The sequence below is a fragment of the Eucyclogobius newberryi genome, unplaced genomic scaffold, assembly GCF_026437365.1.
Source record: "Eucyclogobius newberryi isolate DKJ021-1_F unplaced genomic scaffold, fEucNew1.0.hap1 SCAF_3, whole genome shotgun sequence".
In the NCBI taxonomy this organism is placed as follows: Eukaryota; Metazoa; Chordata; class Actinopteri; order Gobiiformes; family Gobiidae; genus Eucyclogobius; species Eucyclogobius newberryi.
The window spans coordinates 22,747,822-22,762,591 of NW_027315945.1; the positions used below are offsets into that span (position 1 = coordinate 22,747,822).

Here is a 14,770-nt window from a genome sequence, read left to right on the forward strand (position 1 = left end):
CTGAGCACGTCATCTTTAGGAGCCTTGTCCTTGATGTACTTATGGGTCTTGGATGTTTCGTCCAGAATAGTGGCTTTCACACTCACTAGTCCTTATGGCTAGTGTACAGTCTCAGGGTGCTGGATTTTGGATGGGACCCTCCATCCATGAAGGGCGTAACAGTTTTTTGCCATTGAGCTGGCTTCTTAGCCACAACAATTTTTCTATTTAATTTCCCTATGTGTTTTTGTTCTGATCAAGGTTGCTATTTATGTATTTATCAACCTTGCAAATAGAGACTGTTCAACTTAGCAAAGATAGACTCTTCAATTTAATGTCGTGTCAAATGTTACATCATAGTAGTCAGGGCTTGTTTTAGAAAATGGACTCTGAAAGGGTCAGACAAGCGCAGTCAGGACCTGTAGAATAGGCCCAGAATGAATGGATATTGTAAATTGGAGTTGCACCCGTGCCCCCAAAGACCTCATTTCGATTACTTTCATCTAAATTGTCTCTGGACATTCATTAAAGCGGGCAGTGAGACAGCAAACAGGGACGCGACGGCAGGGCACAAGAATATGGGCTATTGAGACAGAGCTCCATCACATGAGTAAAATGAGGAAAAAACCTCTCTAATTGGGTTTAGTACAATGGAACAAACAGAGATGTTCGAGCACTATAGCTTTAATCATCTGATGTACCACTGGCCAGCACTGCACTTCTGCTTTAAATCTTTTGCCTCCGCTTTCAGTCGCCGCTTATCAATATTATATGAAGTCCCCTGAGAACCAAAACAAGCTTGGAACATGTCTCTTCATCTACTATGTGATGGTGATGATGTCCAGGTGCTTTACAAAATGTAATTATAGATAAATAAATAAATTGTTTGCAATAAAATGTCCGGCTCATACATACATTGTTCAATATATGTATGATATATTTGAAAATACAGAGCTGAAGTTTTACCAAAAGTTCAGTTAGTTGAGTTCTTTATTTGTAATTATATGTGCAAGTATAACATCCTCAAAAGGAAATGATTTTTGTTACACACATGCAAACGACCAGTTTTCAAAACAAAGAAACAAAAATGTAATATCAATATAAAATACTATAAATCTTTCTTTTATTATAGTAGAAAAAGCTTCAGTTGTAGTCATCTGGACTCAGTTTGAAAAAATAGACGTTTCGACTCTCATCCAAGAGTCATTGTCAATAACAGAATTTAGGTCGAGAACTCCGATATTAATACTGTTCTGTGGTAAGACCCGCCCATTGGGCGGAGCCTTCCTGAAGTAGAAAGAGTTGTTTGTTTCAACAGAAACTCCCCCTTGTATCTACCGAGCTAGCCTATTCAGAATCTTAATGGGCTATTAGAATCCTCTTTGTCTTTGTGAGACCCTGGCTCAACCACCCTGAGTACCTGATTAGCATCTGAATGTCCTTTACCTTTCCAGGGGTTCAGAATCCCATTATAAATAACAGGAAGATGAAACCTAAGCCCTCCATTTCTGTTTAAAGAAGGTCTTTCTTTTTTAACAAAAATAGCTTCCTTGACTCCTCTTTCAAACCATCTTTTCTCCCTGCTTAAAACCTTCACCTCACCGTCTTCAAACGAGTGATTAGAGGCTTCAAGATGGAGATGCACGGCGCTCTGAGGTCCTGAACTTGTATTTCTTCTGTGCTGATAGAGCCTCTTGTGTAGAGGCTGTTTAGTCTCACCTATGTAACGTTCTTTACAACTTTCTTCACTGCATTGGATCGAATAAACTACATTGCTCTGTTTTTGAGTCGGCAACTTGTCCTTTGGGTGAACCAGTTTTTGTCTTAAAGTGTTTCCTGGTTTAAAATAAACAGGGACTTCGTGTTGTCTAAAAATTCTCTGCAGTTTTTCCGACAGGCCAGACACATAAGGGATAGAGACACCCTTCCTTCTCTGTTCAGTTTCCCTTTTGTCCTGCTTCTTGGTTCTCTTCACTCTGTTGAGAGCCCAAGCGGGGTAACCACAGGCTGAGAGGGCATTACGGACATGTTTTTCCTCTTTCTTCTTGTCCTCTGAGCTGGTGGGCACAACTTGAGCTCTGTGTTGTAAGGTTCTGATCACCCCCAGCTTGTGCTGTAGTGGGTGGTTGGAACCAAAGAGCAGATACTGGTCCGTGTGTGTAGGTTTCCTATATACTTCTATTTGGAGTTTCCCGTCCTCTCCTCTGATCGTGGAACAATCAAGAAAGGCCAAGCGATTCTCCTTAGAGTCTTCTCTTGTAAACCTAATATGTGGGTCCACAGCATTGATGTGATCAGAGAAGGTTTCCAGCTCTTGTTTCTTGATTGTTACAAAAGTATCATCGACATAGCGGAGCCACAGTTTTGGAGCTATGCCTGAGAATGAGGACAGTGCCTTCTTCTCAAAGTGCTCCATGTACAGGTTGGCCACTATGGGAGAGACGGGCGAGCCCATGGCACAGCCATGAATCTGTCTGTAAAATTGTCCCCGGAATTGAAAGTAAGTGGTGTTCAGACAGATGTCCAACAGTTTACATATGTGTTCAGGTGTCAGTTTGGTCCTTTCCTGTAGGGTGGTGTCTTCCTGCAGTCTGATCCTCACTGCTGCTACTGCATCAGAGGTCGGGATGCAGGTGAACAGGGACACAACATCATATGAAACCATGAGGTCATCTGGGTCCAGTTGGAGATGTTTCACTTTATCCACAAAGTTGTGCGTGTTTTCCACATGATGTTCCGAATTCCCCACAAGCGGAGCCAATATAGTTGTTAAATGCTTGGCCACATTGTAAGTGATGGAATCTGTGCTGCACACTATGGGTCTGAGTGGAACATCCTTTTTGTGTATTTTTGGAAGGCCATAAATGCAAGGCATGGCTTCACCAGGATACAGTCTGTAATACAGAGGCCGGTCTATCACTTCCTCTTTTTTGTAAACAGTCTATCACTTTCTTCTTGTAGCCACTGGTCGGATCTCTTTTCAAACGTTCGTATGTGGTCGTGTCCTTGAGGAGGGTGTGGACTTTGGCTTCGTAATCAGCTGCGTTGAGAATCAAAGTGCAATGTCCCTTGTCAGCTGGGAGGATGTTGACAAGGTTTACAAGAGAAGACTCTAAGGAGAATCGCTTGGCCTTTCTTGATTGTTCCACGATCAGAGGAGAGGACGGGAAACTCCAAATAGAAGTATATAGGAAACCTACACACACGGACCAGTATCTGCTCTTTGGTTCCAACCACCCACTACAGCACAAGCTGGGGGTGATCAGAACCTTACAACACAGAGCTCAAGGTGTGCCCACCAGCTCAGAGGGCAAGAAGAAAGAGGAAAAACATGTCCGAAATGCCCTCTCAGCCTGTGGTTACCCCACTTGGGCTCTCAACAGAGTGAAGAGAACCAAGAAGCAGGACAAAAGGGTAAGTGAACAGAGAAGGAAGGGTGTCTCTATCCCTTATGTGTCTGGCCTGTCGGAAAAACTGCAGAGAATTTTTTAGACAACACGAAGTCCCTGTTTATTTTAAACCAGGAAACACTTTAAGACAAAAACTGGTTCACCCAAAGGACAAGTTGCCGACTCAAAAACAGAGCAATGTAGTTTATTCGATCCAATGCAGTGAAGAAAGTTGTAAAGAACGTTACATAGGTGAGACGAAACAGCCTCTACACAAGAGGCTTTATCAGCACAGAAGAAATACTAGTTCAGGACCACAGAGTGCCGTGCATCTCCATCTTGAAGCCTCTAATCACTCGTTTGAAGACGGTGAGGTGAAGGTTTTAAGCAGGGAGAAAAGATGGTTTGAAAGAGGAGTCAAGGAAGCTATTTTTGTTAAAAAAGAAAGACCTTCTTTAAACAGAAATGGAGGGCTTAGGTTTCATCTTCCTGTTATTTATAATGGGTTACTGAACCCCTGGAAAGGTAAAGGACATTCAGATGCTAATCAGGTACTCAGGGTGGTTGAGCCAGGGTCTCACAAAGACAAAGAGGTTTCTAATAGCCCATTAAGATTCTGAATAGGCTAGCTCGGTAGATACAAGGGGGAGTTTCTGTTGAAACAAACAACTCTTTCTACTTCAGGAAGGCTCCTCCCAATGGGCGGGTCTTACCACAGAACAGTATTAATATCGGAGTTCTCGACCTAAATTCTGTTATTGACAATGACTCTTGGATGAGAGTCGAAACGTCTATTTTTTCAAACTGAGTCCAGATGACTACAACTGAAGCTTTTTCTACTATGGAACACGCCTGGACGAATGAGGGATTACACCGACATCTTTCTTTTATTGGCTAAACACCTAAAAATAATACATTTTAACATAACATAAATATAGTACCTCACAACACATACAGCTGAATAATGCACAACTTGACATTAAGATTTTACAGCATAGTTAAAGAGTTTGATGGTGACAGGACGAGTCATTGATTGATCATCAGTGGAGCATCGGTTCAGTAACTGTCTTTTGCTGAACGAGTTCTTGCAGCTGACCAGCACATTGTGGAGCGGGTGGAAGGGGAAGTGCAAATCAGTTCAGACAACATCCTTCCAATCAGAGAATCTGGAAAAGATCAGTAGATATATTGTGTTGTAGCTAATCTAAAAGAGCATTTACCCCTGAACCAAATAATCTTGTTTGTAGACTTTATTGTCCCCCCACTGCATTTGACCCTTCATTCAACCATAGGGCAACCTGTCAGGAGCAGTGCGGGGCCACAGCACACACACACCCCTCTCCAGATTGTAAATTAGGATGGATGTTTAAAGGTGCCATAACATGCTTTTTTTCACGTTTCGTAGTCTATCCTAAGTGTATAATTGATAATAATAAGGGTTGTGCAACACCCTTAACATAATAGTTAAGAAATATCACCCAGACCTTGGACCCCCTCACCAACCAGGAAATGCAGACGGCTTGATTTGATATTCGCCCCCACCCTTGCGAAGAGCGATCTGGCTCCCCCGCCCAACCCGTGACGTAGCCCCACAGCTGTCTGCTCCGCGCTGCGCCGCTCCTGCCGTGCGACTGAGTGAGAAACGATAGAACTTCAGATCAACACTACTTTGAGCCGAAATAAATCTGGTGTTTATTCTACAGCGTGCGCAGAACAGATATATCTATAGATCTATAGATCTATATATATATATATATATATATATATATATATATATATATATATATATATATACCAAGCGGGAGGCGGGTGGAGAGGGGGGAGGGGGAGGGGGGATGATGACGCGTGCCTGGGGTTATGGCGCGGTCCTGTGAACACCCCCCGTCAGTTTGGAGATTCGAGGAAAGGAGATAGTCTGCACTATAGCTAAACACTGCGGGAATCAATCAAAACAACACTCTGGGTACATATATGAAGCACAAATAGCAATGTAAGAAGGTTAAAAGCTCTGAAAAGTCGATTTTGCATGTTATGGGACCTTTAAAGTTGATAAGGGAAACCAGAATGACCAGAGTGAACTAGTGGTGGAAGAGGTACTTCAGTTTCGTCAAAGTAACTAGTTACTAGCAGTTGCTACAAATCGTCTGGATGGAAATCTTTACAAAATGATCATTATGCCATATTTAATAAAATATGCTCTTTCTTTTTCAGACGTCTCACTGTTCTCTCGTCCTGTTGAATGTTTAACGCGGCATTATACTGCTGCAAATGAAGCGCTCGCTCCTTTCCCCGCATTAACACAGGGATGATTACAAAGGGAATTCTGTTGGAAATATACATGAGTTTCGACTCGTCTCTCCTTTGGGGGGGACTATTCTAAGCAGAAAGACAAGTGTTTCATATCTGATCAAAGTCAAGAGGAGTGAGCATAATCCCTCTTCAAGTCGCATTAGAGTGCAGATGCTGCTGATTTAAATGAGCCAGGTAAGACGCGTGCTCTAATATATGTACTCTAGGGTCCCCATGCATCTTTTGTGTCGCTAGTTACTGTATATTACTGAGCTTAGGTCCCTCTGTCCTGGGCATAATGACAAAGAAATGTTGATGTATTAATGAAATCAAGTAGCAAATTGTAGTTAGTGGTGGATTATGTCACATGATGTCAAATGACCTGATACTTGATCCAGTTGATAAGTGAATCAAAATGTAATTATACTGTAGTGTTAAGCACAAACTTTATTGAGCCATGAGGGAAATGTCTTGGACACAGCTTAAATTGCTTGAAAAGCACCTTAACAATTATAGTATAAAATTAATAAGAGTAGTGTAAAATATGAGTAGTCTGAGCTGTTAAGTAAATATAAACTATTTTGTACATTTTCTATTTAGATTTGTTGCCATGTCAGATGAAGATAGACTGATGGATATATAAGTATTAAACAAATACAAGATGGTTAATTTTGTGTTGAATGCTTGGTGAAGCCTTAAGCCCTGTCCACACCGCCGCGGCCGAAGTGTCCAGTTTACATTCAAAGTCTATGGTAAACGCGCGTCGAGCACGTAGTGCGTAATCCGCGGCGCGATTTCTTCGTTTTTGCAGCGCGATTGGTGCGTTTTTTTACGCTCTCGACGCTTAGAGCGCGTATGAGCCGGCCGAGGCGACGAAAGCGGCTTACGCGACGCGTTCAGATATGTTGAGGTCTCTGGCTGCTGCGGCGGCTGCTACCCTTCAGCTGCCAATCAGAGCTGACGCTCCAGTGACGTACGTACGTACGTATTTCTCCTCGCATTTCCGGTATTCCCCGTGGAATTCCCCAAGAAGCGCCACTTTTTCCTTGCTCGCCAACAATGGCAGACGAACGATCGATTGTGGCTGTTTGTGGGAGAAAGGAACTGTACGATGTATTCACGGTGGAATACAGAGACCGGCGCCTCCGTGTGAGGGTTTTGAAAACCAAATACGTGAAAACAACACTCTCGATATCCGCCATTTTACACAATGAAAGGCCACAGCGTCAACAACTCCACTGCTCATGCGACAACACCTCTACTGCGCATGTGCGCAGAGAGCTCAAGTGCGCCGTACACGCGCCTGTGTACAGTGGCTGAGGCGTCCAGAGCGCACGTCCGGTGCGTAAACCTTTTAAATGTACACGCGCTCAAATTCTGCGTCGGGCGCGATTAGGCCGCGGCGGTCTGTACGTAGCTTTAGACTAAAAAGGACACCATTGTATATGTAGGATGTTAATTTCTGTGTGACATAATTAGACTAAACTAAATATTATAGTCAGTCTCACTCTCAACATTAGTCAAAGAGTTAATTTAAGTAAATTACAGTACACACAAGCATATGTACTTGTATACACACATATTTTACAGCTGAATAAGATAATATATAGTGTTAAATGTGCACAATGCAGGTCCATGTAATATAATAACCCTGCCTTGTTTTTGAAGCCTAATGAAAGCTTCCCTCTCAGTCTAATTTGCTAATTTGTGCAGTGTAATTGGCCACACATTAATGACCTCTGCATGAGATCGTTATCATAAAACTGCTTCAATAACTGTGTCACAGTTTAAAGAGCGTTTTCTTCAATCATATAACCTTTATTTCTAACTTAAATTAGGAATAAAGATGAAAGTGTAGTGGCCATCTGTATTGAGGCCCAAACAAGTAGCATGTGTTCACACTATTGGTCTATACTACTAGATTTTCTACCAGTGTGAAAGTTCACCTTGAGGGATTGTCAGGTGTGCCTTAAAAAAAAGGAAATCTAACTTGAGCTAGCTAATTCACACACTAATTTCCACTTAAAAAAATACAAATCTTGAATTGGAGTAATTTGATTAACCCTGCCAGCAAAATCACAAACTGATTCATGTGAATAAATCAATTCAGAGTGAGATACATATCAATCTGGCCTGAGCCAGGTTTACATCAAATAAACACTCAAAAAAAAGGTTGAAATCACCTGTCTGGAGGTGCAATTCAGGAAACAAATCCACACCAGTGCTCATGAAGTAATAGGTCTGGTTCATGTTCACATTTTAATTGTGTCAAACAATTAAAATTGTCTAAAGTGACCGAGGACGCAGTACGACCTTTCACCAGGAGGGGGTAGTGAGCCTTGTGAGAAGTGTGTCAGCGTGTTGGATGGAAACTGTAAATCTGTAAATATTAAAACAAAAGCATAACTCCAACATCCATCCAGTAAATTGATTGACCGAGAACAATGAAGGACACTGGACATTTTTATTAACAGGTTTGATATGTGTATGTGCAATGTAAATGCATTTACATCGCACATACACATGCTCTTGTTGGATTTATTTATATTTTTGTAATGCATATTATTTTTAATAGATCCCTGGATGAGTGCATATATTTGGTCTGGCCTTGGTGCGCGGCTGAAGTGTGCTGCACTGAGACGTCTGATTTCAAATGGACCAAATGAGCACACTTAGCCTGCTTTTGCAGTTGGCTTCCAACACTGAACACCCTTAATTGCAGTAAATGGTTATTTATTTATAATAATAAAAAAATATATAATAATGATAATGTTTCAACTGTAATCCAAAAATAATTCTCAATTGATTTAGAATGACTTTTGGAAGAAACGTCTTGTTTGTTTTCAAACCTTGTCCAGATGACTAGAATTTAATCTTTTTATACGATGGCACACTCCTGGACGAATGAGGGATCACACCGGTACTTAATAAATAATAATTTATGCTTTGGGGGCACTCAAAGATGACACTTGTGCTGTGACCCAAATTGAGGCCCTAAACCACCAACAATCACACAATGTCTGTGAATTCTGTTCATTGACAATGGCAATAAACCTTTTATGATTCTGATTCTGCTTCCACTTGATTGTGACCTTGGTCAGTATTTTTGTCTGACAATTGGAAGCTTTCAAATGAACAGATATTTCTGTTTCATTTTGTTATATGTAGATCACTTTGAATATAATTGCGTTTCAAAGCTACAGAGAAGCCTGTTGTGTTGAGAGGCTCCGGGGTTAAAATTGAGTCACAATGAGGTCAAACTATTGTGTTTGCTCGCAGTAAATTGCCATCTTCTTTTTCCCACAGATTTGTTTTTTTAGAAGGCAAAGTACTAATTCCAATGTACATACCACATACACACCTTAATTCTGGCTGTAGCTGTACTTTAACCTTTTGGTTTAAGATGGGCACAACTCCTTTTCCTGTGAGTAGTTTGCATACATTGAACAAACTAGATTTTGGCCTTGTTCATAGGCTTTTCATAGGAATCATAGCATGCGGACCTGACTGAAGTGGTATCAATATATCCCTCTCTTCATCTTGCCTTTGATCAGTGGCAATGACATGTTAAAATGCGCAAAAGCGTTAACTAGCATCCGGCTCATCTCTATCCTATATATCTTAATTTTTTTCTGCTATCCGCCCACCTCTCCTCACTCCTCAGACCAATGGCGAGATCTGGCACGCAGGAACGTTTTAAGCCTGGCAGCGCTGACAGGCCTGAAAGGAGCGTCGCTGAGATATCAAAAGGGTTTCCACTGGCACAGCTGAGTGTCACATATTAGTCTTAAATGATGTGAAAACTGTGAAAGCCTTGCCATCATTAGCATTCTTCAGGGAAAGAGAAAAAAATGTAAGATAGATAGAGGGTGGCGAGATAGTGAGATGAGACGGAGGATGGGGTGAAGGGTGAGGGGGAGACGAGGGGCGTGATATGAAAAAACGAAGTGGGGAGGAGTGAGAAAAGAGCAGGCCACTGTTAAATCACAGGCATTAACATTCAGCGCTTGTGCTGTTGGTCCACACTCTGAGAAAATATACAATTCCAGAGCCATAGAAGGCTTGTTTATCACCACTATTTTCTGCAGTTCAAGACTGTGGTAAAAAAAAAAAAAACACTATTATGAAAACTTTAAACCTTTAATCGCCTTAAACTTTCTAAGAATAAATCTGTAGCAGCATTTTCTTTGTGAGATTTAGGTCCTCGAATGGCCCTGCTGTAAAACATAAAACAAACATAATATGTCCTGGAAATCACTGGAAACAACACCATAATTAAATGTATTATCTATATATAAGTATATATTTTATGTTAAAGGTGCACTATGTTACTTTTCTAATGGAAGGTCTGCCCAACTGCTTGTCTCCACAGAGATGGTATTGCTATGTTTCACACTAGAGCATTAAACCTATCTCCTTGGAGACAAGAAGGTGACGCCACTGAGCCAAGTTGCAGGTCAGATCTGCAGAGAAGTAACCCAGCAGTTTTTCAGCAATTAAAAACTTGTAATGAATAAATGACAGTCCAGCCAAAACAATAACATCCCCATTTCACAAGCATGTGACAAACTGGCCCACCTGAAAAGTGATATAATGCACCTTTAAAGACGCACTACACAACTTTACTCTCCATTGAAATGTTGTTGCTTTTTAGTAAACATTAAGAACACTGTAACAGGGATTCTTATCTGTAAGTTTTGAACTCTATTATTGCACCATGCAAAGAAGTAATATATCCTAATTGTATGTGTTTCTTTTTTATATACCTACAGGTGCAGTGTGGCCTTTGCATCCTCTGTAACTAATAAAACGTATCACATATCTCACACTTCACACCCTCTCTCCCTCTTGCTCTGTCATGCAGCGGAGGACACATGTGGGGGCACACTGAGGGACACGAGTGGGCTCATCTCCAGCTTCGATGTTCCCTCCAGCGACTCCTCTCCCGGGGCTGGAGGTGGTGCCGGTGGGCGAGGAGCAGCCGGAGGATTGGGCAGCAGCGGGGAGTGCAAGTGGACCATCCTAGCTGACCCAGGAGACACCATTTCCCTGGTGTTTACAGAGTTCCAGATGGAGGAAAAGTCTGATTATTTGGAAGTGGAGGGATCCGAGCCACCGAGCATTTGGTGAGTCACTGTGTAAAACTGGACTGCTGCTGGTTTATCAGATTTTTTCAATACAGCTTTTTTCCTTTTTACAAAATAACAGTCAATCCAGGACTGAATAAAATTGCCGGACATTTTAAGACTAATTTCAATGGTTTATTCTCATTACCATAACCATACACGCAAAAGTGTCATTGTTGGTTTTATAAAATTGCATTTGGGGTTCTATTCCAATATGACAGATTTTCCTTCTGTAATGCACAGTTCTGTTGTATAGGTTAGATGCATGCTCCTGATGTAACCTTCTCCACTGATACACTGGCTAGTGACCTTCTGTATCTTAAAACATCCTTGGTAACATGTCTGTGAAAGATGATTGTACAAACAATCCTGGGGCCAGATTAAGCGCCAGTGTGTAAATGCACCTGACTCCCACCTTCAGGAGAAGGTTATTGATCAGCTGGCATCTGCTGTCTTTATGTGCTCCTGCTGGGCATCCATTGTAATTGGCTGAGAGAAATGTTAGTCCATCACTGAGCAATGAGAGCGCTGATGGCGTTGTCCCTGAAACTCCTTATGTGGAGTTTCAGGAGTTCGATCAGTGGGTCAGATTAGGACATTCTGTTGTGGAAACTGTTTTCAAGTGCACATTTATGCAACTGTTAAAAGTGTTTCCAGGAGAAAACAAGGAAAGACATTAAAGTTCACTGAGCCAAAGGACAAAGCTTGTATCTTTGTTATGTAGCCAACAGTTTCTTTTGACTCTATTAAGAGTAAAATTGTTAAATTTTGTAACATTTTTATTTACTTATTACAGATTAATGATACATATTGGCGTTATGTACATGCCTTTTATGGGCATGGCCTTCTCTATTTATCCTGGCTTGGGAGTGGTACAAAGTGGAGGTGGTGACTCCTGTGGTGGAATGTTTATTCCATAAAATGTTGGTGTTTTATTTCAAAGCTTTTCACATTTTTATGTAAACATAAACTCTAGTTGGAATTGTGTAAGCATAGCACTCAAAATACATCATTATGTAACAAAGCCTTCCTCCAAGTCATCCTTAAACCTGCACATTTGTAAAACAGTCATTTTGTGTAGTCAAATGTCAGTGTCTGTCAGTTGGATATCTCATCTTGAGTCTGGCACTTTAAGGCTGGCATTGAGCTGGGTACATGGGGCGGCTACATTTAGAGTAATGGCATCTGAACAGGTAAACAGAGAGACAAGCAGACAAACTGAATTCAGAGCGCACCTCACTCATAAATTTCATTGCTCTTGCTCGCTATTTTATGGGTGTTTCAGACTGTGCACAAGGCCATTGGCCTGCCAAACTTTCTAGTGTCCTAACTTATACAGCCCCCACTGCTCCCGGCTCTGACAAGAAAACTGTCAATTTACCCTTGAGCTTTAGAATGGCCTAACCAAGACTGACAGCTAAAAACCAAGAGCCAGCCCATTCAACCTCTCGCAACCTCTGCTGCATAAATGTTTTTAGGCAAATCAACCTAATTTTTTTACTGGCTCTGCTACTAGACTGATTTATTTACTGATTTGTTCCAGTTTACTTCACACAGAAACAGTAGTTAAATGTAGCTTGTTACACCTAGTTAGAGTTAGTTTATTTTTTTAGGGATAATTTGCAGTTAAAAAAATACTTGTTGACAGTGTATCAGCTATTAAAAAAAAATGAAAAAATCTGATCCCCACAAAGTGTGAGTGTGATAGTGTGACAGGGTTGAGGGGAGGGCAAACATCAGTCACTTAAGAAAGTGGACACGCAAATCTCCAAGTTCATTCACAAAAGCCAGCATCAATAATTTAACCTTTTATACCATTGTTCACATATCTATCTCTGTATTTTAATGTAGCCAAGAAAAATAAACCTGTGCCTGCATACATTTTGCAGTATGTGTAACAAAATGCATAGAAAAATTGTTTAAATGCAGTTGGACACCATATACATTTGTAAAGCAGTTCTTGAAACATGTTTGCATCTTGTAGCTAAGAAGCCTTCCCTGCTAGAAACGCTTTCACACAAGAATTCATTATTGATTGTCTCTTCCAAAAAACATTGTTTAATTTTAGTACTGCACAGGTCTGTATTTAATTGAAGAAATATAAATTGGCTGTGCACAACTGGGATAATAAGTTAGGGGCACTCACCTGCGCCCCATCAAACCCAAATAACTTCATGTCCTGAATGAGCTAATGACCTGTTTATATTGATTTATTTGTCATGTTTTACAGCAATGGTTTGGGTGGAAGGCTAGACTTATTGTTTGTTATTGATCAAGTGCTGTTACAACCACCTACCTAAAGATGTCATTGAAATAGATGTCAAGTCTTTTGCTACCGACCAAAAAGTGTAATATGCAAGACGATAATGTAGAGACACTTTGTTTACATAAATGGTCATAATCCTTTGCTTGATCCATACAAGTATTATAATACCAAAACCAGTGGTGGAATGAGTACTGAATAGTAGTACTTAAATGAAAGAACAGTTACATGGCAATATATTACTAGTATTAAACTACAATTACGGCTAGAATTATACTAAATTACAAGTAGGCTACAGGTACAGGTTTGAAAATCTACTCAAATCACCTTAATTGCAGTAACACGCATATTTGTAATGAGTTACTTTCCACTGCTGACCATAATACTACGCCTCCGAAGCTTATGTAGTATACCGGTAATGCCTTTGTGGATAAAACTTACAGTTGACAGTGGGTCATGTTTTACTTTGCTCCACAGACCTCTGCTGTTGTGGACCCAGTGTATTTATCTTCAGTTGTCTTCTATTTATAACATCACATGGCTGCAGCCTGGAGCACCCACACTTCCTCTGAATGGATACAACTATATTGTCAGTGGGAGTTTATTCTCACCCTTCCGACCCACAGTGGTTGAAAATGCATATCTTCATCTACAAAATACATATTGCCCGTTCTTTTAAAAACAACCAAGCTCCCACTGAGTTTTTGTGCTGAATAATTTATTGTCAGAGGTGCCTTTAATCTTATCATATCCCCAAAGCAGCTAGTAAGAGAAGTTGCACAGTTTTAAAGTGTTTTTCATTTCTGTCATGAGTCTACCTTTTACCCTGGATGCTCTGAAGTCAATGAAATAACAGCATTAAGTCTAACGCCTCACAAGAATCTCGGAAGGATAACGTTATAACCGTAAGCCTTACGTATAACAAAAAGTGATACATAAGCTAGTATGATATAGCAATACTGTTAGTTAAGGACTTTCTTCAAATCCCCTCCTGTTGCCAGTTCAATATTTTTGTGCTCTTTTTTGACAACCTGTGATAAATACTGAGCACTGTGGGCCTTATGGCCTCTAATACAAGTTTTGACTCTCTGCCCCTGCCATTAGAAATTCTTTGTCAAACTCTGTAACATTTGTATTATTTTCACACAATATTGTTACCTTTTCTGTCTGGCAAACAGACACATTATTTTGGCTGCAATTTTAACTCTTTAACTTAAACATTTGAATAAAAGTTGCAAAATATATATTTACTGAGTATATAACGCGATGTCTGATGTTTGTTTACAATCTGTAATCATTCCAGTTCTACCCCAATTTGAAGGTTCACTAACTGTAACTGATTAGATATTACCTTACGCGTGTAACTATTGGATATTAAGCAAAAAAAAGAGCATTTGCAACGATTTAGGTTGTTAGGTTGTGCATTTTAATTATCATCGGCTAAAACCGGATGTGTTGTCTGTTCTCTCTCAGGCTAACAGGGATGAATATTCCAGCACCGATCATTAGCAACAAAAACTGGCTGCGGCTGCATTTTGTGACAGAGAGCAACCACCGCCACAAAGGCTTCAGGGCTCAGTATCAAGGTAGGACTGCATTACTGATTCTGCATTTAGCTTCAGCTCATTGTAACAGAGGTTTATACTTGAAATGTGATGAACTCAATTCAACCAAACAGTAATTACCAATGTGTTTACCAAGAGAATATTAAAAAGTTGCCTGAT

At 40.6% G+C, this 14,770-nt stretch overlaps 1 protein-coding gene across 3 annotated transcripts in view; it reads left to right on the forward strand.

Annotated features, from left to right (window-relative positions):
• The window catches only part of LOC140373520 (CUB and sushi domain-containing protein 3-like), a 211,921-nt gene that overhangs the window by 59,641 nt on the left and 137,510 nt on the right, over positions 1-14,770 (forward strand). For all 3 annotated transcript variants that reach the window (XM_072460052.1, XM_072460054.1, XM_072460053.1), the window contains exons 5-6: positions 10,522-10,783; positions 14,520-14,632. In XM_072460052.1, the coding sequence (XP_072316153.1) occupies positions 10,522-10,783; positions 14,520-14,632 (375 nt within the window). The remainder of the gene's footprint in view (positions 1-10,521; positions 10,784-14,519; positions 14,633-14,770) is intronic.